Here is a 25,714-nt window from a genome sequence, read left to right as displayed (position 1 = left end):
CCGCAGCAGCCAATAGCTTAGAACCTGATTTGCATAGCGGCGCGGGGGAGCGGCAGAGGGAAGGGGGAGGGACCAGGCGACCTCCTAAATCAAAGTTGGGAGGCGAGGACTGGGCGGAGGGGCCGCCGGGTGCCCGGCTGGGGCCGGCGGGGGGAGGGGAAGGGGGAGGGGGTGGGGGGCGGGCGCAGAGGACAGCGGAGCGGGCCGGACACTGACAGCTCCATCGCTCCCTCCCTCGGTTCCTACCCGAGTCCCCTCTTCCCTCCTCCCATCGCTCCGAGCAGCATCTTCTTCAGACCCCTGATCCTCACTCCTGGGGTCGTCCTGCTTCCTAGGCTCCGTATAATTGCCTCCTCTCACCCACCAACCCAGGAACTTTCTCCGCCCGCAGCCGGGAGTGGGGGTTGCTTTGCCTGGGCGGGTTTCTCCAGGGGTTCACTGGGTTGGGGGGCTGTCTCTAAGGGCTTCAGGTCCCGGAGAGACGCCTGCCACCCTTAGCCTGCTTCCAGGTGGGCTGCCGTCGGGTCTCGGCACCCTCTCTTCCCGTCTCCCCTAACCATGACCGAAATGAGCGAGAAGGAGAACGAACCGGATGACGCTGCCACCCACACCCCCCCGGGGACCGTCTCTGCCCTCCAGGAAACCAAGGTAACTCGAGAGGCGCGAGGCCTGGACCCCTGCCCTGTGCGCCCCCAGCCGGGGCATCCTCCTCCCGACTCAGTTGCCACTGTGGCCTCCGGTGCCCTGGAGTCACCGTGGAAGGGCCCGTGTGGTCCCTAACGCTCCGCGCGGCGACCCAGGGGCAGTAGGTTCGGATGAGGGACCGCAACAGCTCCCGTCACTCAAACACGACACGCCCTTGCGCGCGTGATGAGCGGAGCTCCCCCGCGACCCTCCAGGGAGGTTGTAACTCGGCTTTGTTGGAGGGAGTCGGCGCAGCGAAAGCGGAGGGAGTGTGTAGCGGTGTGTAGCGGGTGTGGGCCGGTGTACGCGCCCGAGTGTGCGCGCCAGGCGCACCTCTCCTGTATCCGCCAGGTCTCCGCCTGTAGCTCAGTCTGTCCCTCTCTCTCTGCCCGTGTCTCTCTGCCCGTGTCTCTACAACCTGTTTGTCTCTGCCTTAGTATCTCTCTGTGCGTCTCTCCCGGGTTCTCTGCGTGTTTATCTCAGAGTCTCTAGATGGCTCTCTCTGACCCGCCGCAGTCCGACATTCCCTCCTCCCAGCCCGGTTAGGCGACGTGAGCCCGCGGCCCCGGGGTGCGCAGCTTCCGAGTTCGCGCTGGGTGTTGCGGCAGCGCGGGCCATCAACGGGCGGGGACCCGCGGACTGTCGTTGCGGCTCCGGAGCAGAAAGACAGGCAGACCCACCCCCACCCTACCAGCGGGACGGGGGCTGGGTGGTAGTGGGGGCGTGGGGAGCGGGTAGAAGCAAAAAGGGAAGTCATCGTAATTAATGAATGTCATAATTAACCCTAATTACTCCTGCGGGAGTCACAATGAATAAATTATTCCCCAGTGAAGTCAGGCGCAGCTCAGACTCCTGGCGCTGAAGGGGCTGGGGGCGGGGAGGGGGACGGAGAACACAAGAGGGCTCACATTCTGCAACCCCCACCTCTGATCTATCTGCTGCCTCCCCAAGTTCTAGATGCTGACCCGCAAGAAGTTATGCGGGAAGCAACCTGAGCAGGGTCCCTGGGGATGGGGAGTGCTCTCTGCCCCCTCCCCAGACTTCAGGCCAAGGTTACCCTTTCCTTTCCACCCTGGTAATTGGTTCCCACTTGGCTTCTGTTACCCAGATGAGGAGGAGGGCAGCCCGGACCAGAAATGGGTGCCATCTTGGGCTCCCCGTGGTATCACTAGTTCATCTATAGCTTTTTCTCATGCCCATCCTCCTCCTAATTCTGTCTGGACTACTTCCCAGGATATGAGGTTAATTCAAGGTCAAGGTCATCCAGGGAATGACCAAGGAAAGATGAGTAAGGCCAGAGTGGATGGAGTCTGGCTGAGGCACCCCCAGGTAGGCTTCCTGTCCCTAAACTGGAGGGACCCAGTGGGTCTCCATGTCCAAGACTTCAGATTCACGCTTGACCTCCTGCTTCCTTCTGAGAACTGGAAACCCTGGGCTCTCAGGCCACAGAGTTAACTCCCCTTCAGAGAGTCAAATCTACTGGGAGAAGAATGAGGTGTTGGGGTGGGAGGATATTGCTTGGAATAACTGTGACAGTTTCTTTCAAGCAGAGGGTCCCAGGAACAGACCCCATTCTGACCTCAGTTGCCTTCTTATCACCCTGGACAGAAACATACAACCTCCCTGCTTGCTTCCCAGAGCACTGGGGGCCTCTCAGGTCCTGCCCTGTTTCCCACACAACGGCCTGGCCACTCCGCCCCTCCTTAAGGGCTTTCTGAAGGCAGGCAAGAGTGCTGAGCAGCGCTGCCTCAGCAATCTGCAAGCTCAGCTGTGTGGGGAGGGGCCTGCCAGGGCCTGGCAGGTCTGTGCCTCCTTTCTCCCAGCCCAAGGACCACCTCATTCCATCACCTCTGGATCTGAGCCATGGGGATCTGAGGAGCAGGGAAGGAAGGGAGTGTATACCTGACCTGGTCCCTCTGTACCAGGTCAGTTGGATCCCTGCCCCTTTGCCCCCCTCCCTGTACATCGCTTATGAAGGGCTCCGTAATAACAACACGGGCTGGGCTTTGGCTTTGGGGGGAAGGCACTCAGGAGAGCAGAGGTGGGCAGAGAGAATTCAGAACCTTTGCCAGCCTCCTTCCATCCCCCCATCTCAACTTGTCCAAGGAAGCTTCTGTCTTCAGACTGTAGGGGTGGAGGGGAAGGAAGGGAGAGGGTTGGTTGCTGCCCACCCAGCTCAGTTTGAGGCAGGTACGACAGAGGACGCTGGTGCCTGTTAGGCTGTGAAGCCAACATTCCAGACTTATTTATCAGTGTTTGGGGGTCCCTGGGAATTTCTTGCAGCCCAAATTCAGCCTCCTGCCCACTCTAAGCCTGGTGTTACTCCTAAACCTAAGGTACTCAGTGAGCTTCCTAGTGTCAGCATTGCCCTCTCTGGGTCCCCATCCCATCCTACTTCATGGGGTCTGCCATCACCCCTCTGCCATTCTTGGGAAAACCTTGTCATGCCAGCTCTGCCATCTGAGTCAGCTTGTGTCACATCTGCCATTTGCCTGATACCTTTTCAGGAGCTGGTGGGAACTGAGGGAAGAAAGGACCATCCAGGGTGTGGAGAGCCGGGGAGGAGGCAGGCAGGCCAGGTCCTGCCTCCGAGGGGACTCAGAATGACAGGCCTGGTGGTCCAGGCTCCAAGCCAGACAAGCTCCTGGTGCTTTGGCGGTGATTGGGTGGGAGGTGGGGAGGAAATGGGATGCAGATGTGCCCGTTTGCCAGGGTATATGGCAACTTTCTCCTGTCAGGGAATGGGTCCTGGGACAGTAGGGGCACCAAAAAGATAGTGGTGGGGAGGTCTTCCCTGGAAACTAAGAGTCCCAGGAGTGGAAATACCTGGCCAGGCTGAGTCCAGATGGGTTTGGGTGGCCAAGGCTGATGTCTCTGGAGTGGGCAGGCATTAAGCCATTTAGCAGAGATGCCTGCACCTGCCCTCCAGCCACAGCCTTTGACATCCGCCAGCCACCCCAGGTGTTATTCCTTCCTGCCTCTCTACCCTCCTGGGATCTGGGGCAGAGTCAGGACTGCCCCAGTGCTGGGGAACAGTCTGTTCCAGAGGCCTCTGGTCCCCTGCAGCGGTGGCTTCTGGCACTAAGGCCAAGCAGGGACCAGGAAAGGGCACAGGCTGGACAGAAGGGAAGCTTGAAACCTCATCCTGTGAGGATTACTTTGGAAGTAATGGCCTCAGAAGGGGGGAACATGATTGATGTCTTCAAATATTTGAAGAACTGATGTGGGGAAGCGGGAGTAGCCCTTTCTGGAGCCAAGGGAGGAACAAGGGCCGATAGGCAGGGAGGCAGGTTTCAGCTCTATATAGGGAAGCACTTTCCAGCGATTGCAGCTGCCCAAAGATGGAATGACTGTCCCAAGAGAGGGTGTTCTTGCCATCACAAGAGATGACCAACAGAGTCAGACGGCAGTTCCAAGGGGCTGTGGCCAGAGTGGTGCAGGTGGGCACTGCTCCAGGTGGCCACTCTTTCTAAGCTTACATCTCATGACAAGCCCGTGGCACAACTGAGGGGCAGAGGTGAGGGCCAAGGCAGAGGGCGCCTTACTCCTTGGGCTCAGTAGCCAAAGCCACTAGTTCAAGTCCCAGCTCTGCTCCTTAGCAGCTGAGGACGCATGATGAGTGAGTAATTTAACCCCTCAGTTCCTCATCCTGAAAAGTGGGACAATAATTGTCACTACCTCAGAGGATGGTGGAAGGTTAATGAGATGCTACATATCCATTCCAGGACTCTGATAATAACCACCTCTCATTATGTTTATAAAGTTAGTTGTTTTGTTTTTTAATATTCATTTATTTTGGCTGCACTGGGTCTCCATTTTAGTTGCATCATTCAAACTCCTAGTTGCGGCATGTGGGATCTAGTTCCCCAACCAGGGATGGAGCCTGGGCCCCCTCCCTTAGCCACTAGACCACTAGGGAAGTCCCCCATACGTTTAGGTTTTTGCTTTGGGGTTTTCAGGTTCTTGCTTTCTGTCTTGCTTAGAAAGCACCTAACGCTGACTCCTTCCTCTTGCCTTCAGCCGCAGGTTTCATTTTGCCCCCTACCCTCAGCTCGTCCTCCCAGAGGCCTCCTGTGCTCAGTGCTTACAGCCCCTGGGCAGAGCAGCGGTTGGTTCACCAGCCTCCAGGCCTGTCAGAGCCTCCAGAGCCACGTTTGGCCCATAGAACACATTTGTGTTCTAATTAATTGTCCCTCTGGGCCTCCACCTCTGCCCCAGCACCCTGGCATCTGGGGCCTGGGGCCCTGCTTCTCAGAGACACACAAAGAAGCCCACAGTGCTGGCCAGGAAACTGGATTTGGAAGGAGGTGGGCAACTCAACATGCCAGTCACCCCAGGGCTCTGTCTGGCCTTTCAGCTGGCACACCAGGACCCGCCTCGTGCCCAAACATTTCCCCCTCTGCTTCCCCTTTGTCCTGTGGCCTGCTGGCCTCCCCAGGGCTAGAGGGGTCTCCACTTCCATCCTCTTGGCATGGCTGCCAAGCTGGCAGCCATGGCACACAGGTTGCCTGGTATCCCAGCTCGGGAATCTGGGCCAAGTCTCCCCGCCCTATGTCCCCTCCCCCCATCTTTTTTTTTTTTTTTTAATCATTGGTGGAAAGAAGTGGGCAGGAGAAAGGGCTCTGAACAGGAGGTGAGTGGGGCAAGGGTCTGGGTAGGGCGGTCCAGATTTCATTCCAGGCAGAATAAGGGTGTGTTTGGGTGAGCAGTAGAAATAGCTCTTTGTCATTGTTATTCCGACACTAAATTGTGTCCGACTCTTTGCGACCCCATGAACTGCAGCACACCAGGCTTCCTTGTCTTTCACCAATTCCAGGAGCTTGCTCAAACTCATATCCATTGAGTCAGTGATGCCATCCAACCATCTCATCCTCTGTGGCCCCCTTCTCCTCCTGCCCTCAATCTTTCCCAGCATCAGGGTCTTTTCCCATGAGTCAGCTCTTCACATCAGGTGGTCAATGTGCTCCGGCCTCATGCAGAATCCACCCTATGCTCCAGAACATGCACTCTGTTTAGGGTTCAAGCCACTTGCTCATCATTTATTCCACAAACATGGAATGAGCATCTTCTATGTGCTGAAGCCCATTATGGGGATTTGAAACAACTTTCCCTGCTCTCCAGGGGCTCACAACCTCCTGGAGGAGTGAGAAGTAAATGACAAAACATAAACCTGATCAGAGCTCTTTACTAAAAGGAATCCCTACAGAAGAGATAGCTCCCCCGAGGAAGAATAGTCACAGGAAACCCTGGAGGATAGAAAGTGAGACATAATTGGGTAAGTCAGAGAAGAGGACAAGCATGTCAAACACTCAGAGGCATAAAATACAGATGAGTTCAAGTCATTATGTCTGAACTCAGGTGGAAGGCATGGGGTGGAAGGGTGGGTGTGGCCAAGTAGTAGTGCCCTGGCAGGCACAAAGGCCTTGACTGAGTCCTGAGGAGCCATGCATGGTTTTTGCATCGTCAGGGGTCACCTTCCTGCTGCATGGAGAACAGGTGGGGATGGGCCAGGTGGAGGCAAAGAGTTATAGCCTTGAACAGACTGAGGGTGCCAGAGCCTGAACTAGGGCAGGGCTCTGGGGGTGCTGAGAGGTTGCAAGGGATGGGCTGGAGAGGTGTTTCAGGGGGAGAATCAACACTGAGGAAGAGGGTCCAGAGAGACCACTCCCCTCTTCCTGTGCAAGAACTGAGGACCTGGCATGTTTTGTTTGGCCCCCAAAGTATTATTTTGTTAACTCAAGTAAATGGCACACCCATTCAACGAAATTCCTGTGTGGCCATAGAAAAAGAATGCTGAAACTCTTTGTGTACTGGTATGGAATGATTTCCAAGATTTACTGTTAAGTGAAAAAAAGCAAGGTACAGGAGAAATAGTATACTACCATTTCTGCAAAGAAAAAAAGGGAATAAAATCTCTTGAATTTGTTTCTATTCAGTTTCACATAAGAGTCTCAATTTCTTAACTGACTTTTTTTTTTTTTTGGCCACGCGACATGGGGGATTTTCCCAAGACCATCCCTCAACCCCCTCATCACCCCCAACCCCCATTCCCCACTGTGGAAACACAGTCTTTTTTTTTTTTTTTTAATATTTATTTGGCTGCACCAGGTTGTAACTGTGGCATGTGGGATCTTTGATCCTTATTGCGGCAGACAGACTCTTTTAATTGTAGCATGCTGGATATAGTTCCCTGACCAGGGATCGAACCTGGTCCCCCTGCATTTGGAAGTTAGGTATCTCAGCCACTGGACCACCAGGAAGCTCCCTGGAAACGCAGTCTTAACCATTGAACCACAAGGGAAGTCCCTCTTAACTGACTTTAAATCTCATAAGTTCATTAAGCGGATTAATTTTTTTAATTAAAAAATCACATTTATATGGAACTTCCCTAGTGATCCAGTGGTTAAAACTGTATGCTCCAATGCAAGGGGCACAAGTTCGATCCCTGATGAGGAAACTAAGATTACACATGCAGTGTAAAATAAAATTACCAAAAAAAAAAAAACTTACATTTATAAAAAAAGTCTAGATTTCTTTTTAAAAATTGAGAACCCTAGCAATGCTGAGCTGCTCATATAGACTAGCCTCAGCTGGTAGAGGAGACCAGCAGCTACTTGCTGGCCATACAGTTTGCCACAGTCCCCACCACTCCTAATTATGCCTGTCCAGTCAGAACTCCTTTGCTAGAGGAGTTTCCCTGCCTGGCTCTTGTGGGCACCTGGGGTGGTGACCTACCTTCGGGAACTTGGCAGCCTCTCTCTCAGGAGAAGCTTTGTATCACCTCTGGCTCTCACCTTCAGGCTGCTGCTGGCCAAGGAGAGAGCCCCGGGAGCCAGCTCCCTCCAGGCTCACCATCCCTCTTCCTCTCTCAGCTCCAGCGGTTCAAGCGCTCTCTTTCTCTCAAGACCATCCTCCGAAGTAAGAGCGTTGAGAACTTCTTATTTCGCTCCGGCTCTGAGCTTAAGTGCCCCACCGAGGTGCTGCTGACGCCCCCGACCCCGCTGCCCCCTCCTACCCCACCACCAGCCTCCGCAGACCGGGGCCTGCCCACCCCCACCCCATCCCCCTGCCCAGTCCCACGCCCCTTGGCACCACTCAAACCAGTGAGGCTGCACAGCTTCCAGGAACACGTCTTCAAGCGAGCCAACCCCTGTGAGCTGTGCCACCAGCTCATTGTGGGTAGGTGCTTGGGTGGCAACAGAAGGGGCCAGGGTGGGTGTGGGGAATGGGCCCATGCAATGGACTGCCTGATGTCGAGGCTCCAACTATTCATGGTCCCCAGACCTACCTTTGCCCCTCCACGTGGGCGGACACATAGCACCCTTGAGGGTGGGTGGGGTCTCAGGATTTACTAACAACTCAGGCTTCAGAGTCAGCTCCACCCTGACTGTACCGGGGTCCGCGCTCAGAGCTTGGCCCCAGGCTGGCATGAGGAAGCCCAATCCCTTGCTCCCCCCACGCCCTAACCTACCTCCTTTGCTCCATCCCCATGGATGTAGCCCATCTTGATTACCCCCTGTCACTGACCACCCCTCTTGTTCTTCCCAGGAAATTCCAAGCAGGGTTTGCGGTGTAAGACATGCAAAGTCAGCGTCCACCTCTGGTGCTCCGAGGAGATCTCCCACCAGCAATGCCCAGGCAAGACGGTGAGTGGGGACCACCTGGAGATGGCTGACTCATGCTCCCAGGCTTGGCTTCTGGGGCTCTGAGTGCCACTCAGGGCTGATTCCTCAGGTCGAGGGGTGCTTGGGCTTGGGGAAGGCCAGGCTCTCGGAGGCCGTGACCTCTCCATACCCTCTCTCTGCCTGCTTTTGCCACAGTCCTCCTCCTTCCGCCGCAACTTCAGCTCCCCACTCCTGGTACATGAGTCTCCACCAGCCTGTGCCGTGAGCAAGGAGTCCCCACCCACTGGTGAGTGTCCAGCATTGCCCCTCATCCCTGCAGTGTGAGGAGAGACCCACACACTCCTCAGATGGGCTTTGAGTTACGCTGGCACTGCCTGTTCTTGGCACTGCTACCACTCCCTTTTAATTTTTTTAGATTTCTCTTCATCTTCCCCTCCCCCTAATTCTTTGGATGTTCCTGTCCTGAATGTAGAGTTGATTCATCTGTTCATCCATCCATCCATCCATCCTTCAACAAAAGCTTTATAGAGCACCTGCTAGGCTCCAGGCACTGTGCTAGACACAGGAATGCAGTCTTAAAGAAGGTGGCGCTCATGGTCTAGTAAGGGAGCTAGACACACAATAGTCACACAAGTCATCAGTTAGCCATTTGGTGAATGCCTGAAACCGAAGGATAGGAAACAAAGGGAGGATAAAAAGGCATCCACCTCATCCGCAGAGACAAAGAAGGCATCCAGGAGACCTGAAGGGAATAGGGAATTAACCTGAGGATCTGGGGAAGACCAGTGTGGACAGAAGGCAGGCCGGAAGCAGAAAGGGGCAGAAAAAGGACAATGAGGCTGGGAGTGAGCAGGTGAGATAGAACTCTGGGTGCGGGGCCTTAGGGTCCCTTTTAAGAGTGTTCTTTGAACTTTATTCTTTTTTTTTTTAAGTTTAATTTATTGAAGTATAGTTGATTTACAACATTGTGTTAATTTCTGCTTTACAGAAAAGCGATTCAGTTATATACATTCTTTATATATATATACATTCTTTTTCATATTCTTTCACATTATGTTTTATCACAAGATATTGAATATAGTTACCTGTGCTATTCAGTAGGACCCTGTTGTTTATCTGTTCTCTATATAACAGTTTGTATCTGCTAATCCCAAACTCCCAGAGCATCCCTCCCCCCACCCCTCCTCAGTAACCACAAGTCTTTGAATTTTATTCTAAGGTCAATTTTTGTGTTTTTACAAGAGCATTCTGGCTACTATGTGGATTGGAGGGGCTGGAGAGAAGCAGGGAGACCATGGGGAAGCTAGGATGGTTGCCAGTTTGGTAACTTGGATCAGGCTGGCAGTCATGGAGATGGAGAGAAGTGAGCAGATGCTAGACTTGTTTGGGAGGCAAGAAGAGGTGATGGAGTGAACATGGGCAGTGCAGAGGGCGAGGGGTCGAGGAGGCTTCAGGCTTGTGCCTGGGTACCATGGGAGGACATGGAGTTCTCACTGCAATTAGGGAGACCTGGGAGGGGCAGGTGAGGGGCATGCAGAATTCATTTTAGGGCTGGCTGAGCAGGGCAGCCAGCAGGGCGGCCAGCAGGGCAGCCAGGTGCCTGGCCTTGATGGTGACTCCTCGGCAGGGGCCAGCGGGAAGGTAGACCCTGTGTACGAGACCCTGCGCTATGGCACCTCCCTGGCCCTGATGAACCGCTCCAGCTTCAGCAGCACCTCTGAGTCCCCCACAAGGAGCCTGGTATGGGGAACACCAAAGGGAGGGGGCAGGGGTCCCAGAGGGTCGGGGGCTGAGCCCTCCCCTCTCTGTATCCCCAGAGCGAGCGGGATGAGCTGACCGAGGATGGGGAGGGCAGCATCCGCAGCTCAGAGGAGGGCCCTGGCGACAGCGGTGAGTGGGGTTGGGGAGCAGGGGCAGGAGCGGAGCACAGGGGGGCCACCACCTGCAGCCTCACACTCTGGCCCCACCCTGGCATCTGCAGTATTCACAGCCCCAGCCGAGAGCGAAGGGTCAGGACCAGAGGAGAAGAGCCCAGGACAACAGGTGAGGTTGGGGTGGCACTGAGCCTTGGCCGGCCAGGTGGAAAGGGGACATCCTTCTCCTTGTCACTGATCCCTAGGTGGGTGAGAGCATGCTGAATAGGAGTCTCACTGTGCCATCATTTATCCTCAGTCTACAGGGATGGGCAATGCTAGGGTCAGTAGGCATGGGAGGCAGGGGTGTTACCCCTCCCAACGCTGACCCATGCCTGTTGAGCCCACTCCTACTCCCAAGGGTGGGCAGTTCCAGTGCAGCAGGCAAAGGAGGTGCCCCCTTCCCATCCCTGGCCCAGTCCCTCAGGGGTGTATGGGCACAGCAGACAGGAGACTCTGACCTCTCTCTGTCACTGTCCCATATCCTAGCCCCCGGGTAGGCAAAATCAGGGGAAGGGGAGAGTGGGTGGAGTAATAAAGGTGTCCTTCCCCCAGCCATGACCCTGAGCTTCTTCGCAGCCCGCCAGGCCTGCCCTCCGGAAGGATGTGGGGCCCATGTACTCCTACGTGGCGCTCTATAAGTTCCTGCCCCAGGAAAAGAATGACCTGGCTCTGCAGTGAGTCCCCCAGCTGCCCCGCCTCTCTCCCACCCCTACCCCGATCCCGGGGGCTGCCTGCCTCCAACCTCAGGGCCCTGCGCTCCCAGACCTTGCAACATGAGTGTGAGGGGGACTTTCAGGAGCCTCTGCCTGGCATGCTGGAGGCTACTGAGCCCCCAAATGAGACAGAGGGGCCAGAGTCCAAGAGGCTTGGTACTGATGCCAGGCCTCTGTCCTAGATAGTGCCTGTGTACCTATGGTCACACAGAGGCCATCGAGTGCCCTTGCAGGGGACCTGGGGGTCTAGGACTGTTGGGATGCAGGGTGGGCAGGTCCCTCCTGCCCCACATGCTACCCCCTCCCCCCCCACACTCTCTTGTCCCAGGCCTGGAGACCGGATCATGCTGGTGGATGACTCTAATGAGGACTGGTGGAAGGTGATGTGGCAGGGTGGGGAGCAGAGGGTGAGCGGTGGTAGGCACCCGACTAGCCCAGACCCATGGAGGGCACTTTCCCTAACACCCACCCCCCTTCCTCCACGACCTAGCCAGGCCTAGGCTCACCCTCAGGTCTTGCCTTTACTTCTCCCCTCCATGCCCCAGTCTTGGCCCTCTGCCTACCTACCTTGTGCCCTTCCCAACCCAGAAGTCCCCCAACTAAGGGCTCAAACACAAATAACCCAGGATCTACAGGATGATGGCATTGGCTCTGAGTGGATATTAGGTCTAGAGAAAGCAGTTGGGGTTGGGGCAGCACAGCGCTCACTGCCAGCCTCATTCCAGGGCAAGATCGGCGACCGGGTTGGCTTCTTCCCAGCTAATTTTGTGCAGCGGGTGAGACCAGGCGAGAACGTTTGGCGCTGCTGCCAACCCTTCTCCGGGAACAAGGAACAAGGCTACATGAGCCTCAAGGAGAACCAGGTGAGGACCTGGGCCCTGCATGGCTGGAGAGGCTGGCGTAGGAGGCAGATAAGTGGCAGGAACGTGGGCGAGCACCCTGGAGGAGGAGGAGGCTTGGAGCCTGGGGGCAGGAGGGAGGGCAGATTAGAAGCAGTGGGACAGGGGACTTCCCTGGTGACCCAGTGGTTAGGATTCCAGAGTTTCACTACCATGGGCTAGGTTCAATCCCTGGTTGGGGAACTGAGATTCTCACTAAGAAAAGAGAGAAGAAGCAGCAGTGAGACTGCTGGGAACCGGGGCTGGTGGCCAACACAGGCATGGGCTCAGTTATGTTAGTTAGAGACAGCTGGGGGAAGAGCATTGGTGTAGGAGTCCAGAGGCTTAGGTCTGAACGTTATTGTCAACCACGGGCAAGTCCTTTCCCCACTGTTACCTCCTCTGGGAAACGGGGAGTTTGTCAGGGGCATTAGACCAGCTGATCTCAAAGGTCAGCCCCGAAGTGCTGCTCCGTGTCTGCTGTCCGCTTGGTTCTTGCTGCTGTGCCCTGGATTCTCATGGGATCTGCTCCCATCACCCCGGCTCCAGCCGCATCTGATGCTGGTCCCATCATCCCTTGGGATAGGCCCCATGGGAGGCATCAGCAGGACTCGGGGCCAGGGAGGCAGGCAGTGCCAGGCCTCAGCGTTGTGTCTCTCCCGCTCAGATCTGTGTGGGTGTGGGCAGGAGCAAAGATGCTGACGGCTTCATCCGCGTCAGCAGTGGCAAGAAGCGGGGCCTGGTTCCAGCCGATGCCCTGACCGAGATCTGAGAGAAGCCAAGAGGACCCAGAAGCCGCCTCTGCCCGTGCCCAGCCCTCCTAGCTTCTGGCCCCTCGGGGGGTTCCCTCTGCTCCTCTCCCAGGGGCCATTCACCATGGCGTGGGAGCTTTCTGTACTGAGAAAGGTGTTATTTCTGGGGTCCTGGGGTGCCCTGAAGAGGTTGCAGCTCTGAGACTTGAGGGTGGGGAGGAGGAGAAAGTGGGAGGCAATGGCAAAACTCCAGGTGGGTCCCCCCGGTCCAGTTGCCATGCAGAGTCCACAGCCCTGAGAGGAAGTTCCTGAGGAACATCTGGGCTGCCTCTTCCAGAGAGCCTACCCCTGCCCACCACACCTTTGCATGCCTGACACCCCTCTCCTCACAGAGCCTCTGCTTGGGCCCTTGTATGTGTGACCCTGCAGCTGTCACTTTGGGAGTGGGGCCCTCCTGGGTCCCTCAGCCCCAGCTCCGGGTGGGGAGGGAGCTCAGGGCTGTGGGAGGACCCTGGTCTTATCACCTCTGTCACTCCATCAACTCTCAGGAAAGTTCTGTGGCTCTCTCTCCTGTTACTTGAAACTTGGGTGGACAGAGGAGGGGAGGGCTGAGGTCTGGGGAGAGTGTGGCAAATCAGAGGCTGTCCCCTCCAGTAGGACAGTCACCACAGAGCAACCTCACTCTACCCTTGTTCACTGGGAGAGGACACATCCAAGAGCGGCCTGCACACAGAAACGCACCGGCCCACCTGATCAAAACAATCCCCATTTCACTGTCAGGACTCTGAATGCTCAGTTCCTGTCCCAGGCCTTGCCAGGCCTGCCCCAGGAACCCCACCCTCAGGACTGACCCTGCAATAGCCCTCCCTTACCCCCTCCCTTGGGGCTTTGTGGGGGACAGGGCTGCCTTTGCAGGGGGCCCTTTTTCTGGCTGCATCTGGTCCCTTTTCCAGGACACAGCCCTGGGAGGAAGCAGGAGTGGGAGACAATGAATTCTGTTTGACCACCAGAAAGGGAAGGGGGTAGGCATGCTGGGGGAAGGGGTGTGTGGGGACACGCAAGAGGACCCCTCCCTTGCAGGCTGGTTTTCTCTGGTGCCAACCTCCCTTTCCTCCCCAAGCTCTGAGCCTCCTCTTGTGCCCTTGATCGTGCCAGCCAATGCCACCCCCATCCTGGGCACAGTCACACCCTCCCATGTGGTGGGAGGGGCACACGCTCCTACCCACTGGCCCCTGCCCCACCTCTCCCTCGCAGAGGGGAAGGAACTCAAGCCACACTGCCCTGTTTGCTGCCATGAGGCCCCCCGCCAGCAATATCCCAGGGTCGGGCCCAATGCCCACTGTACATGAGGCTGCATGAGGAGTCTGCTGGGGCACTGCTGAGTCCCCAGACTCCTAATTAAATGTTTCTTGTCCCAACCTGGCTGTTCTATGTATCTATCAGCTTGGGTCAGAGGAAGGGAAGGGGTGGGCGGGGCCTGGGGGGTGTGGTGGGTGTGGACCAAAATAGGAGAGAGTCTGAAGGTGGAGAATTCGTTCATCTCTGAGAGGAGGGATACAGGGGCTGGGCTGGCCCTGACAGTGAGGGTCCCCACGCCTCCTCACTCCAGATCTGAGGAAATGGAGGAGGAGGTTTGGGGGACGCTGGAGGGAGAGAGAGTGGGGCTGCGGTCATTTTCTAGATCGATGTGGACCTGCGTCGCTCAGCGGGCGGGCATGCACCTCCGCGTTTCTGCCCACCCAGAGGTGCTTCCGGAGACCAGCCGAACCCAGGGTCTGGCGGCCTCAATATCCACCCGAGATCAGCCTCGCCCCCGCAGCCCCCTAAGCCCGAGGCAGATACGTTGGCGGACCGTGCGGCCCTGAGATGACTCAATCACGCCCATCATTGGGAGCCTGGCACAAGGGGGCCCCAGTGGCGCCCCTCCCGCCGCAGTGCCCGCCGCCCACCTGCTCGGCAGAGCCGCCTTTCCCCTCCGGCACGCCGGGGCGCGTCATCGCCCAGGCGAGCACGTCCTGGGCTATTTATAGACAGAGGGGCGCGCGCCGAGGGAGGGAGAGGCGGGCTGCGGAGGTGCCAGGGCAACCGCGTGCCGCCAGAATGCAGAACGGGTGGGGGCCCTGTTCCTCCGGATAGCCACCCATCCAGTTCTGCCCTCCAGACCCCCACCCCCAAATCAAGATGGGCCAGGTGAGACCAGTCCCTGGGTCCCCAACCATGCTTGCTTTGGTCCCTTTCATCCAGGAATGATGGGGGTGGGGAGGCAGCAGAGGAGCAGGAGGAAGGTGACTCCCCTTCCTAGGACCCTTGATGGTGGGATTGGATAAAAGGGTCACAGACCCAGTGGAAAGGCTTATAAAGAGGGGAACTCACACAAATAGACACCTACTGTGTCTGGGAAACTGTGCCAGGACTTATTTTATCCTCTTAAGGACCCAGTGAGGAAAGTGGTGGTGTCCCCTTTTCACAGATGATGGAACTGACTTCTAGAGATATTAGGTGGCTTGCCCATGGTCAAACAGATTATCCAGCCCAAACTTGTCCCTTTTTTACACGGAGCAGCTGAGGCACAGAGCAGACTCATTACTTGCCCAAGGTCACCCAGCAAATTAATGGTCGAGCTGGTTTCAGAAATTCTATCTCTTGCTTCCCAGTTCAACTCTTCCCCAACTTGATCCTGGGTTCCTCAGGGCCTTAAACCAGTATGATGGAAACAGAGACCCCTGGAGATGCTGGAGGGGCTCCGGGGGTCAAGACTTCACCCCCTGGAGACAGTCAGAGACTTTCAGCCAAACCTTCTGAACACTCGCTTGCGTCCGTACCAGCCGGCAGCTGGCCTGGACCCCCGCCTCCCGCCAGCTCATTTGCTGCACTGCTGAACACAGCAGCTTTCTCGGGTGGCTGAACCACCCTACAGCAGGCTCACAGCCTGGGGGCTGGGAACAGCTGGTGCCCCCGCTGTAGCCGCAGCGCTCCTCTGTGGCCACTCTGGGGGTGGCAGGAGTAGCAACACCATTGGCCTGGGGTGGAGGATGTTCAGCAACCTCCTGGTGGTGCCCACCCACCATTTGGCTGTTGTCTGTGCCCTCTGTCCCCCCACCTCAGCCGGAGCTTAACCTGGGCACCCTGAGGGATTAAGGTTATCTAGGTTTAGGGGAGATGCAAAAAGGGGGGAAGTCTGAGGGCCAGAAACATGAGGCCTAAAAGGGCAGAAAGATGGAAACCAGAGATGGAGGCAGGGAGATGCAGACAGAGTAAGGCCCCCCCATCTTACTAGCCATGCTGCCTTTGGCGCCTTCAGCCTTCCCCCCGCCCCCACCTCCTTAACACCCCCTCCCCAGTGCTTAGGATGTCGGGGTCACCTGCTCAAGAGTGCGAGGAAGACAGCGCATACCTCCAGCCTCCTCTCTCCCTGTGCTTTGGGGAGCCAGCCCAGGTGGTTCATCTTTCCACCTCAGAGCGAGCACCAGGGACCTCAGCCTTTCTCCAGGCACAGCAGCTGTGCTTGTACCTGTCAGGTGCAGCCCACTCTGAGTCACCCTCCCCCTCACCCATGCACATCTGAAGGAATCAAAGGTGGGTGCTGGTGTTCAAGCCAAGCTTGGATTCTGGGGGCCCTTCCAGGCTTCAGTTTCCTTCTCCAGAAATGGACTTGCTTAGGGAGTCTTTACTTGGGGCCATGAACCCCTTTAAAGGGTATGCAAAATTATATGATGGGCCCAGTTGCAAGCTCTTGAGAGAATGGATATGTCTTTTTCTCTTGGCTGTGTTGGGTATTTGTTGCTGCGCGCGGGTTTTCTCTAGTTGTGGTGTGTGGGTTTCATTGCAGTGGCTTCTCTTGCTGCGGAGCACAGTCCCTAGCGTGCGAAGGCTTCAGTAGTTGCAGCGTGTGGGCTCAGTAATTGTGGCTCATGGACTTCTTTGTTCCGCAGCATGAAGAATCTTCCAGAACCAGGGATCGAACCTGTGTCCCTTGCATTGGCAGGTAGATTCTTAACCACTGGACCATGACGAAAGTCCTGAATGGACATGTCATTTCATTAGAAGTTCTCAAGTCTCCAGGACTGGAAGAGATCCAGTGATTACTTTAGGGGATCTGTCTGCTGAGGGGGCCCTCCAAGGCACTGCCTGGAAAGGGGTTAGAGGCCGGTGGTGGAAAGAGGTAACCTTAGCCCTGGAGTGAGCTTCAGAAAGAAGTGATTAAATGCAAGCCTTCCCAAGAGATAGGCTCCTACAACCTAATTCGTCCCTCCCCCTCCCTTCAGCCCCTCACCAAAGTAAGGCAGTTTCCTATATCTTCAGTGACCTGTGGTCTGGCTTGCCTTGTGGCTCAGATAGTAAAGAATCTGCCTGCAGTGCGGAAGACCTGGGTTCATTCCCTAGGTTGGGAACACTCTGGAGAAGGAAATTGCAAGCCACTCCAGTATTCTTGCCTGGAGAATCCCACGGACAGGAGCCTGGTGGGCTACAGTCCATGGGGTTGCAGAGTCAGACACGACTGTAGGACTACCACTTATCTTCGTTTCAGTGACCTGTGAGGGAATAGCACCATCTCCTGGTCCATGATGGCAACCCTTTTCTGTGCGGGCGACTCAGGAGCCCCAGTGAAGGTTCTAAATGTCCTTCCTGTCATCTCTTTCTTGCCTGGAGAAGGTGGAGGTGGGTGGCCTTCATGCCCTTCCTCCTCTGGTCCAGGCATGGGAAGGCGTCTCATGCTCCAGGCAGCTTGGGGATAGCCCTTCCTCCAGGCCACAGCTTCCCCATTTAGACTGACAGGCTTACAGCAGGTCCTATGGACACACTATGCACAGGCTGGTATGGCGGGAACCCCAAATCAGTGTTCTCTCAGCCCAGGTTCTGATGCACATGGGTGGTGGTCGAGGTTGTTATGACTATTGTGTCTGCGCCTCCCTGCCTTGGGTTACCCATCTCCCTACCTGTCCAGACTGGACAAGACTACAGGCAGAGATGGGGACAGGTCTACTGCCCTCAAGATCACTTTAGCCCTGGCTTTTCCACACCAAATGCAGATTATTACACACCCTGAAGACCCCTTCCTGGCCTTCTCATTATTCCAAAAGAATTCCTCCTGAAGACAGGTGGAAGGCAGGGAAGTAACCAGGAGGGGCACCAGTCATAGCTGTTCCCCTTTCCTTCCCACTTCTCACCGGGGCTGACACTTCTGCATTTAATCGGTTGACTGATCCCTTCCACCTGGACACCAGTCCCTCAAACTGTTACCCACTCAAGATATTCAAGTCAGCTCTTCCAGGCATCCTCCACTGTGACTGGATCCTTCTGACCATCAAAGACATCTCTTGCCGTCTTCCAAAGCTTGAGGCCTGGGAACTAAGCCAGGTTATTCATCTCAAATTCATTCTCCCCATCCCTAACGATGCAACACTAATTCAGGCTGAACGGGTGACTCCCAACACGTGGCTTAACCTCTTCTCATCTGAAAATGGAGAAGCAAATACACTATAATGTTACAGAATCAATGCAAGTCGATGTAAATGCCTCAGTATTTTAGCTCATAGAGCACATACTTTATTGAAAAATTTATTGGTTATTACTACCATATAACAGGGAAAATAAAACCTACTTCTCATTTGCAGAGCATAAAGTTAACCCAGAGTAGCTTTGACAAGTGTGCGTATGTGCCTCTGTTCCAACTCTTGCCAAGAAAGTCTTTTTTGGACCTTTTGATGGGCTTCCCTCGTGGCTCAGCTGGTAAAGAATCCTGCAATGCAGGAGACCTGGGTTCGATCCCTGGGTTGGGAAGATCCCCTGAGCAGGGACAGGCTACCCACTCCAGTATTCTGGCCTGAAGAATTCCATGGACTGTATAGTCCATGGGGTTGCAAAGAGTTGGACACGACTGAGCAACTTTCACTTTGATGGTTATAAAGCAAAAAACAAAAACAGAAAACAGTACTGATAAGGACAGGAAAGAAAAAAAGGTTTAGAAATTTAAAACAGGGATGCTCAAGATTATGGCTTCAGTTCTATCTTAATAAGTCTGTCTAAAGAGCTCAGGCAGCAGCCAGCGGTTCGGTTCAGATACCTTCTGGACCAGTGGTGGTTCAATCCCCACTGTCCTGGGGTTCCAAGGCAGCAGACTGCAACTTTGAACCTCAGTGCAGTTGAGGAGCACAAGCATACTATTTTCTGTCGCTTTTAATTAATGTGACAACTCACAACTGAATACCAACCAAAAACCAACATCTGAGGCCACTCATACTCTGCTGTAAAGGGCAGTTTTGAGGCACAATATCCGAAGCCTGGGTAGAAGTCATTCCTCCCCTCCCTTCAAAGTAGGCCCCACATGCCATGGATGGAAGGGGCATGAACCTGACCAGAGGCTAGGAGTCAAGGAAGCAACACACCAGGAACCCAGGGAAGGGTCTGTATCCCAGTCCTCAGTTCTGGTCCTGTAAACAGTGAAAACCCCACTGAAGACTTTGGAAGCAGAGAGTTAGGCAGATAAAGGCTTGTCTTTTATTGAATGAGTGATCTATGCAATTGCCGAGGCCACTATGTACAGAGAAGAGGGGGAGAACTTTATTTCTTGGTCTCTTCCTCCTTGGACAGAGTCTTGATGATTTCCTCCTTCTTGGCCTGGAGCCGCTCTTCACGGCGCTTGCGCGCTTCCTTGGTCTTAGACCTGCGGGCCTCAGCCTGGTCCCTGGAAAAGAGAAGATGGGTGAGCTGCTGGGGACACCAAAAGCTGAGTCAACTAACCAACAGCCCCACACTATCCCAACACTGACGGTGGGTGGTGCGTGGGTGTGTACAAGACACAGCAGTATGTATCTCTAACACAACAGCTGGGCAGACTGCATGGAAGTTAAAACTAGACATTAGCATATTTTAAATGCCTCAGAACTTACGCCAGAAGCTTCTTGCGAGCCTTGTCTGCCTTCAGCTTGTGGATATGTTCCATGAGAATCCGCTTGTTTTTGAACACGTTACCCTTCACCTTCAGGTACAGGCTGTGATACCTGTAGGGTACAAGGGTTATTAAGAGGTTCTGGTCAGCAATGGCATCAACAGAGGTGGGCCTGTGATCTGCTCTTCTACACAAGGCCCCTAAGCATGTAGAGTTCCTGTCCTCTCCCCTCTTGGTGCAGAGGATTCTTTCCCTCATCCAAAACTTTCTGCACAATTAGGAGACAGAAAGCTCACTTGGCAGATCTTGGGCTACCCTGATGGTGTATGCAGGAAGGATCAAATGGAAGAACTTTCCTAAGAAAAGTGTAAGACACATGGCTCTCCGCCCAAGGCCAATGAGAAAGAGCTTGCATCTGTGTAAAGAACAAGTCATCAAAGCAGCAATGGATCTTGGTGAGCCCAAGAGAAGGCACTTACATGTGGCGGTCAATCTTCTTAGATTCACGGTATCGTCTGAGCAGCCGGCGCAGAATTCTCATCCTCCTCATCCACGTTACCTTCTCGGGCATTCGAGCATTGGCAGTACCCTTTCGCTTACCTAGGAGGAAGAAGAGTCAGGATCACCATAGTGCATCTGGGTTACTAGAGCCAGCTGACTAGTCGCAACAAGAGCAATTAACTTCTGCAACACTGAGTCATGTACCTAGAGTCGTACCTCATCTTAAGTAGCATTATTTCCATTTTACAGATGATCTCAAGTATTAAACTTCTTTCATTTACTCAATTTTCAAAAAAGCAGAAACAAAGCAATTATCTTTCATTCAGTTCAGGCAGAATGTAAATACTCCAAGGCATGCACTGAGGCAGCCTGCACCGGGTAAGCTGGAAGATCTTAAAAGGCAGTGTGACCTTCATCTCCCCAGATCATGCTGACTTTACAAAGTGATGTTAGGATTTATACGATGACATTTCCCAAGTATCCAGTAGAATCCTTGGCAAGGTATAGGTGCTCAATAAATAAGACCTCTTTACCAATACCATCAATTCCCACACCAGTGCCAACATTCTGATTTGCAGACAGAAAAACACACCAAGCATCATGGACTAAGAAAAGGGTTCAAAATAAGTCAGAATGGGGAAAGACTCTGAATCTATCCCAGACTAGATTTAATCACCTATCTTTCCCTGAGTCTTGGAATAAACAGAACGTACTTACCTATACCCATATGCCTGCCCTTCCGGCGAGCCAAGGTGTTTTTCCGGCATCGAGCCCGGGAATGGACAGTCACAGGCTTCCGGATGATCAGCCCATCTTTGATCAGCTTCCGGATCTGCTGGCCTGGGAAATCACAATATACCTGGTCAGTCCAGGTGGGCCCTAATCCCACCAGGCATAACTCAAGAGTCCAAACAGGACATGACAGAGGCATGGCTCACATCCCTGGTTTTCAAAAATGGTCCAAACAAGGGGACCTTCTATTTCTTTCCTAAAAAAACAAAAACAAAACAAAAAAAACTTCTATCCTTTTAGATGCTAACAGCACTCAAAATATACGTATTGGGGATATGTGATCAAAATAGTATACAGATATGACCTAGTCCTTCAGATTCTGTTTCACCTATTAGCTACCAGTCTAAAATAAGGGTTTTCTGAGCACATATTACAATACCACAAACCCAGACAGAAAAAGAATTTCCCTGATACTGACAAAGATTCCTGCTATAACTTTCATCAGCTCCTGAAGCTTCTCACAGGCCAATCTGTACACTTCCTTAAAGAATCCGGTTAGGTCAGTTCAGCCAGAAACCCCCCTAACCTGCTTTCTCTTAAGACTTTTCTTTATTTAAAAAAATATTTATTGTAGTTGACTTACAATGTTAATTTCTGCCGTACAGCACAGCGACTGTTGTACATATATACACACACACACGTTTTCATATTCTTTTCCATTACAGTTTGTCATCCTCTTAGTAATTTTTCATCCACTGACCCCCTTCACCATGCTCCTTGGCTATAAATTCCTACTTGCCCACTGCATATTCTAATTTGAACTTCCCAATTCATCACTTCTTTTCCTCGGCCATCTCTACACCACAGCCACCCCTGCCCCTCCAGCCGAGTCCCTGTACTATCTCTCCAAAAATTTCTCACATAGCTATAAAACAGAACATCCACTCTAGTGATATTTATTAATGTTAACACAGAGTGGTTGCCATCAATTTCCATCCTGTCATTCTGACAAAGGTCAGGAAGAGAACCTCTGGCAATCCATATTTTCAAGACTCCTCCATTTTATGAGACCCGCCCCCCCCCAACCCCGGGCTGTAAGCTAGCCTATGCTAACAGTCAACATAGTTGTCACCTTTCACTGCACAAAGGATGAGAAATGGGGAGGGTAAAGAAGGAACGCAGACCCCAAGAACTCACGGGAGTTGGCATTGGCGATTTCATTGGTCTCATTGGGGTCCAACCAGACCTTCTTCTTGCCACAGCGAAGGACACTGGAGGCAAGCCTCTTCTGAAGCCTGAGCATACTGTGACGAACAGAAAACACTCTCAGGTCCTGGAAACCATACCTGGGCGCTTCCCCAACAAAACCTGCTCACCCCACGTAGACAACGTCTGTGGGTCTGTTTTCCCCTCTAGAAAATAAGATTAACGAATAAAACTGGAATGTGGAGTGGGCTGACGCCTTTTCTGGTACCCAGCACGAAAAATAGTGTTTAACGTGAAGAATCTGTGGCCAGTGGACTGTTTCCTCAGCTCGTTTTTTATCTCAGCAATAAACTAGCTTTAAAAGTTTTCTTAATGATGGTTCTAAGGGGCAGAAGACATCAAAATGCTAGGAAAGCCTCACTTATGGCAGGCAGAGGCTTGGGGCCTATTTGCGGCCTGTCCTACGTCACATGGAAGCAGAGATGGGCTCGGAGTCACAGACTGCCCCAGCGAGTTAAGGGGGCCACGGCCCAGTCCCCACCGCCGCCTTTCCTCTGCCCGAGTGGGTCGCCTCAGACACGTGCAGGGCGCGTAGCCAGCCCTCCCACCGCCTAGAGTTGCCGGGACGTCCCCCTACCCACCTCCCCTCGAGGCCGGGCGCTAGTGTGCTCCGGTTACCCCAAGCTCCAGGACCAGCCGCTTCAGGGAAGCCTCTGCCCTGTCTTTTCCCGTATGCGCCGCGGTACCGAGCTCCGCAAAGCAAAAATCAACCAGAATCCAGCACCCGAAAGCGCTTACCTCATGGCCGCGGCCGCAGCGGCGAAAGGAAAGAACTTGCCCTCGCTAGGCTCCTCCCATTATCTGTGAAGGGGAGAGTCCATCACCCGTTCCGCTTTCGCCCGTATTCCCGTTCGGTCCTTTCATATTCCGCCACCTTATACTTACTTATATATTCTGAAAAGACCCAGAGTAATAGAAGTCTAACATCAGGAGTCGGTTTTAAACTTTAAAACATGGAAAATATCCCCCTTCGGTATGCCAAAGTGGTATAGTCCGACTTCCTATTAGGCATGCGCAGCGAGGGTACCCGATGACGTGCGTAGTGGAAGCCGGAAGTCAGCTGGATTGCGCAGGCGGGATAAAGGGGCTTTGCTAGAGTGGCCTACTCCTCCCAGGTGTAGTGGGTTCTGTGGAAGGATGTTTTATTAATGGGGGTAGGGGGGCGGGGAGCGGGGGAATGAAGCAAGAGAGAATGAGCTCAGATACCAGACAAAAGCAACTATTTATTCACTCTCCCAGTAACTGGAGAGCCCTGGAGTGCAGGACATTAGTTTTTGAGCCACTGTGGTCCTTAATTACTTAGTGCCTCCATTTCCTCCTCTGTATAGTGTACCTGTATAGTTATATCTAATTTGCAAAAGAAGGCTTTAAGACAAGCTCCATGATGGCAGGAACCAGTCTTGGGTTTGGCTCATACAGCTTGGCACATAAGTAGGCACTTGAGAAATAGCAAGTGAGTGAGAGAATAGTTGGAAAGTCTTTAAAAAATCAAACGACAGGACCTCTCATAGTTCCTTCTTCTTGCTTCGGAGAACCGAAGGCTTGGTTAAGAACCCAAGGAGAACATTCCCGGGTCCAAGAAACATAAAGCTGAGTTCTGGTTCTAACTCCTTACTTTGCTCCAGCTGGTAACCCCATATCCATCATCTGAACTTTCCTGGATGCTACATAGAGCATGCATGCGAAGTCGCTTCAGTCTGTCCTACTCTTTGTGACCATTTGGGCTGTAGTCTTCCAAGTTTCTCTGTCCATGGTATTCTCCAGGCAAGAATACAGAAGTGGGCTGTCATTTCCTCCTTCAGGAGATCTTCCTGACCAGGATATCGAACTTTCTTCTCTTATGTCTCCTACATTAGTAGGTGGGTGCTTTACCACTAGGGCTAGCTGGGAAGCCAGCTAAATAGTACTGATGAGGTCCAAAAGAGGAAGGGAAAGAAATTCCCTGATGGTCCAGAGGATTTGACTCTGTGCTTTCACTGCCTGAGGGCCCAGGTTTGATCCTTGGTCAGGGAACTAGGATCCCACAAGCAGTGTGGTGTGGCCATCCTCACCCCCTCAAAAAAAAAAAAAAAAAAAAAGAGGAAGGGAATGAAAATTTATGCCAATTTTTCACAATAGAGAAATTGAAAACCCAGGTCTTTCTACAAAACCCAGGCCTTCTCTCTCATACCAGGCTCTCTTGTGTCCAAGGGAAAGATGGGAGCCCTGCTTAGGGTTGGATCTTAGGGCTGACCCACACCTGTTGCAAAACCCAGGGTGAGAAGGAGGAGTCAGTGTATTCCACAGACTCCCCTCCAGCAGAACACAGCAGGTTGGCTTACTTTTAGAAGGGCCAGTTTTCAGGCTCTTAGCTCCCCAGTCAGGGATTAAACCTGGGCTTCCCTGGTGGCTCAGATGGTAAAGCGTCTGCTTGCCATGTGGGAGACCCCGGTTTGATCGCTGGGTCGGGAAGATCCCCTGGAGAAGGAAACGGCAACCCACTCCAGTACTCTTGCCTGGAAGATCCCATGGACAGGGGAGCCTGGTAGGTTATGGTCCATGGGGTCGCAAAGAGTCAGACACGACTGAGTGACTTCACTTTCACTCAGCAGTGAAAGCATGGACTCCTAACCACTGGACTGCCAGAAAACTCCCAGCTTGGCTTATTTTTAGAGCCATCGAACCTGGGCAAATCTCCATTCTACTTCTCATTTCTCTTTTTTGTGGAGCCTGGGAAGGGGTCAAGTAAGGTGGTAACAGGTCCTCCTGTCAAAATTGACACTCTCCCCTCCCTTCCCTACCCCACCCCTGCCCTGCACAGCATCTTACAGCATCTCCAAACATCTCAGAAACCCATCACTTAATTTCCTCTTCCTCCCAAAAATCCCAGGTGACAAAGACACCACAGTACCAGTAAACCCATTTTACAGGAGAGGTGTACTGATGTGCCCAGAGCCACACCACCAGAAAGAGCCTGAACCAAGTTGGCACTAAGGCCTCTTGCCAGAATCCTCTACTCCTTTTAGCTTCACAGATCATGGTGGTTGAGGTCCAGGCCTTGGATATCTGTCCCCAAATAAGGGATGAAGGGGGGAACAATTCCAGGTCACAGGGCATTAGATCTGATTTTCGCCACTCTCCAGTCTCAGCTCCACATTTCTTCCTCCTCTTCCCTCTCTACCCAGGAACACAGACCTCACACAAGCCACCCCTGGCCTTTTGGAAAGGCTTGGGGTATAGCTATTAGCGCTAGGGCAATAGGACTCCTGAATCCCTGGGATTTCCTGTTGCTGTCTCTGCTAAACTCTGTTTGGACACCCTCCCCACCCCAGCTTCAGCCTCCAGCCATCCGGCACCAACCTATTGGGGAGGGAGGGTCCTTTCTGTTTGGCTCAAGGCGGCCTGGGACAACAATGGGGAGAAAGGAGTTAAAGCCGGGTCCCAGGATCACCAGGGCTGGGAAGTTCCGGTGGCCCAGCCTGGAATGGAATGGGGAGACCAGCTAGGAAGAGCGGTTTGGGACGGAAGCGGGGGGCGGTGCCAGCCATGCTAATCCGCGCTTCGGTTCCATCCGCGCTTGGCATCCGCTGGTAAACCGCACCCTCTCACCCCCCACACTCAGCCCCTTGGCAAGGTTTCTAATGTCCCCCAGAGTGGCCACCCTCACCCTAGGCCAGTCGGAGACCTGAGCTCGCCGGGAGAGGCGTGCGTCCCAGCAGCCTCCCGCCCATTGTCTGTGCAGAGCGAGCGGAGGGGCTGCGAGGGGCGGGGCCACGACT

The 25,714-nt window shown here is 53.8% G+C and overlaps 2 protein-coding genes across 5 annotated transcripts; one reads left to right on the top strand and one right to left on the bottom strand.

Moving 5' to 3' along the window:
• Positions 1-180: 180 nt before the first annotated feature.
• Positions 181-13,986, top strand: STAC2 (SH3 and cysteine rich domain 2). Its single transcript, XM_069543324.1, has 11 exons — positions 181-648; positions 7,557-7,863; positions 8,233-8,330; positions 8,505-8,595; positions 9,937-10,049; positions 10,127-10,199; positions 10,291-10,352; positions 10,802-10,899; positions 11,267-11,318; positions 11,664-11,801; positions 12,484-13,986. Exons 1-11 carry the CDS (start codon positions 559-561, stop codon positions 12,586-12,588), a joined length of 1,227 nt encoding a protein of 408 aa, XP_069399425.1. The 5' UTR covers positions 181-558; the 3' UTR covers positions 12,589-13,986.
• Positions 13,987-19,043: 5,057 nt separating this feature from the next.
• Positions 19,044-25,684, bottom strand: RPL19 (ribosomal protein L19). Of its 4 annotated transcripts, XM_069543319.1 has the most exons (8): positions 25,621-25,684; positions 25,296-25,414; positions 22,695-22,850; positions 21,888-21,994; positions 20,676-20,798; positions 19,937-20,057; positions 19,459-19,569; positions 19,044-19,253 (listed from the first exon to the last, which is right to left on the bottom strand). In XM_069543319.1, the coding sequence occupies exons 3-8, from the start codon at positions 22,697-22,699 to the stop codon at positions 19,130-19,132; spliced, it is 591 nt and encodes a 196-aa protein (XP_069399420.1). In that variant the 5' UTR covers positions 22,700-22,850; positions 25,296-25,414; positions 25,621-25,684; the 3' UTR covers positions 19,044-19,129. The 4 variants fall into 4 exon arrangements, with proteins under 4 accessions (XP_069399420.1, XP_069399419.1, XP_069399418.1 ...); XM_069543318.1 differs by lacking the exon at positions 25,296-25,414 and having other exon boundaries at positions 25,603-25,682; XM_069543317.1 differs by lacking the exons at positions 25,296-25,414; positions 25,621-25,684 and having other exon boundaries at positions 22,695-24,010.
• Between the last annotated feature and the right edge of the window lie 30 nt (positions 25,685-25,714).

The sequence above is a fragment of the Ovis canadensis genome, chromosome 11 (assembly GCF_042477335.2).
Source record: "Ovis canadensis isolate MfBH-ARS-UI-01 breed Bighorn chromosome 11, ARS-UI_OviCan_v2, whole genome shotgun sequence".
Taxonomy (NCBI): domain Eukaryota; kingdom Metazoa; phylum Chordata; class Mammalia; order Artiodactyla; family Bovidae; genus Ovis; species Ovis canadensis.
The sequence above is the reverse complement of the archived record's forward strand: the minus strand, read 5'-3'. Positions and strand labels throughout refer to the sequence as shown.